Below are 2500 nucleotides of genomic sequence, written 5' to 3' on the forward strand. Positions count from 1 at the left end.
TGGAGATGTTGGTGCATCAGTTTGTACACAGGTTAAAGGGACAGGTTCTTCAGTGGAGATGTTGGTGCATCAGTTTGTACACAGGTTAAAGGGACAGGTTCTTCAGTGGAGATGTTGGTGCATCAGTTTGTACACAGGTTAAAGGGACAGGTTCTTCAGTGGAGATGTTGGTGCATCAGTTTGTACACAGGTTAAAGGGACAGGTTCTTCAGTGGAGATGTTGGTGCATCAGTTTGTACACAGGTTAAAGGGACAGGTTCTTCAGTGGAGATGTTGGTGCATCAGTTTGTACACAGGTTAAAGGGACAGGTTCTTCAGTGGAGATGTTGGCGCATCAGTTCGTACACAGCGAGCATTTGTGAAGAGGCCCATTCACATCCTGTCCAAAGAGGACTACTGCGGTTGGCTACACGGGGAAAATGACATGAGTCAGATGAGTCGTTCTTCACTCTGTTTTCTGCAAGTGGATGAGTATGTGTACGGTGCACAGCATAAGTAAACTACAGGTCAAGCGCTCGTCTCCCGGGAGGTTCTGGAACAACGCCTTAGACAGCGTTCTCCACCCCTGTCAGCTCTGTGGTAGAGTTGCTTGTAGAACCTGTGTCAATGCACAGTGAAGCTGTGGCCCTGGTCTCCCAGGACCTCGTTCAGTCATGCCATGTTGGTGTCTCCTTTATTTTGGCAGTTACCTGTATATATGCAGAACAGGCGCCATAGCAACGGCCTCCTGACAGACCTTGTGATTGTGATGTAGGATGGGTAGAGTGGAGAAGATTAATGGACACAGAAAAATCAACACAATATGTTTAGGGAAATGATATGCACTGCCATCTCTCTCTCTCTGTGCCTGTCTGATCTGAAATGGTAGTGATGAAACTCATCGCTTACAGAGGGTGTCTTTTTCTTAAACTCTTTTTCCTGACTGAGGTCTTCCTGCCTGCTGCACTATGGGTGTCTTCTCGGGAACTCAGTGCCTGGTCTGTTGTACTTGTGCTAGAAGATTCTATGCTTCCATGTGGTTCTAACTATAATGGAAATGAGCGCTGAGCTGAACAGAGGGTGGGAGCTGTAGGGGTGGGCGGGCCAGAGGGTGGGAGCTGTAGGGGTGGGCGGGCCAGAGGGCGGGAGCTGTAGGGGTGGGCGGGCCACAGGGCGGGAGCTGTAGGGGGTGGGCGGGACAGAGAGCGGGAGCTGTAGGGGGTGGGCGGGCCAGAGGGCGGGAGCTGTAGGGGTGGGCGGGCCAGAGGGCGGGAGCTGTAGGGGGTGGGCGGGCCAGAGGGCGGGAGCTGTAGGGGGTGGGCGGGAGCTGTAGGGGTGGGCGGGCCAGAGGGCGGGAGCTGTAGGGGTGGGCGGGCCAGAGGGCGGGAGCTGTAGGGGGTGGGCGGGCCAGAGGGCGGGAGCTGTAGGGGGTGGGCGGGCCAGAGGGCGGGAGCTGTAGGGGTGGGCGGGCCAGAGGGCGGGAGCTGTAGGGGGTGGGCGGGCCAGAGGGCGGGAGCTGTAGGGGTGGGCGGGCCAGAGGGCGGGAGCTGTAGGGGGTGGGCGGGCCAGAGGGCGGGAGCTGTAGGGGTGGGCGGGCCAGAGGTCGGGAGCTGTAGGGGGTGGGCGGGCCAGAGGGCGGGAGCTGTAGGGGTGGGCGGGCCAGAGGTCGGGAGCTGTAGGGGGTGGGCGGGCCAGAGGGCGGGAGCTGTAGGGGTGGGCGGGCCAGAGGGCGGGAGCTGTAGGGGGTGGGCGGGCCAGAGGGCGGGAGCTGTAGGGGTGGGTGGGCCAGAGGTCGGGAGCTGTAGGGGGTGGGCGGGCACAGTTGCCATGGCGCTGGAAGCCTTCAGTCAATTGGTCTGATCATCATGCGCACGGACTTGAGGGAATAAAATCCCCCTCCGTAGTCGGCCCAGAAGATTCCGTCCTGAAACTTGCTGCGGTACACGCCCCCCGAGTACCACACACCGTTCAGATTAGTCTGTCCGCAGGCGTTATACCACCATCCTCCTTTATGGAAGTGAGCACAGTTACCTGGAGAGAAAGAGATGTAGAAATTCTTACACTGCTCTCCTTTGATGAGTGAGAATGCCTGTGTTAAGGTCTGTGTTAAGGTCCATTAAGCTGTAGCAGTAATAGTAGAATGTGGTGGGTGTTTACCAGAGAAGGCGTCTTTGTCACGGTCGAGCGTGGTGAAGGGCTTGCCATTGTGGCTGGTGAGCGAGTCTCCGGCATTGCCTTGGTAAGTGCCCAGACGCAGACGGTAGGCTTCACTCTCAGGCTCCAGGTGAAAGCTGCTGTACTCAGCATAGACCTTCTTGGCCATCCAGTCCTCCAGCTCCACCAACAGCTGGTAGTCGCCCTGTTTGGCCAGGTTATAGATGTTCTCTAAACCCAGCCAGTATTCACTGTCTATGTTCCCAAAGCCTTTCTGCAGGACCACACAGAGACAGACACGTGCAGGGTTAAAGTGTGTGTGTGTGTTAGCATAAACCTTACTAGAGGTTTGTGTATTTATATCCTC

The 2500-nt window shown here is 56.8% G+C and overlaps 2 protein-coding genes across 3 annotated transcripts in view; one reads left to right on the forward strand and one right to left on the reverse strand.

Annotated features, from left to right (window-relative positions):
• ralgps2 (Ral GEF with PH domain and SH3 binding motif 2) overlaps positions 1–2500 on the forward strand; it is a 90310-nt gene that overhangs the window by 39613 nt on the left and 48197 nt on the right. The gene's annotated exons all lie outside the window — the stretch shown is intronic.
• angptl1a (angiopoietin-like 1a) overlaps positions 1823–2500 on the reverse strand; it is an 8366-nt gene continuing 7688 nt past the window's right edge. The window contains exons 3-4 of the mRNA XM_030772971.1: positions 2137–2407; positions 1823–2010 (exon numbers count right to left, since the gene is read on the reverse strand). Coding sequence (XP_030628831.1) covers positions 1823–2010; positions 2137–2407 — 459 coding nt within the window. The remainder of the gene's footprint in view (positions 2011–2136; positions 2408–2500) is intronic.

Source organism: Chanos chanos, chromosome 4 (assembly GCF_902362185.1).
Source record: "Chanos chanos chromosome 4, fChaCha1.1, whole genome shotgun sequence".
Taxonomy (NCBI): domain Eukaryota; kingdom Metazoa; phylum Chordata; class Actinopteri; order Gonorynchiformes; family Chanidae; genus Chanos; species Chanos chanos.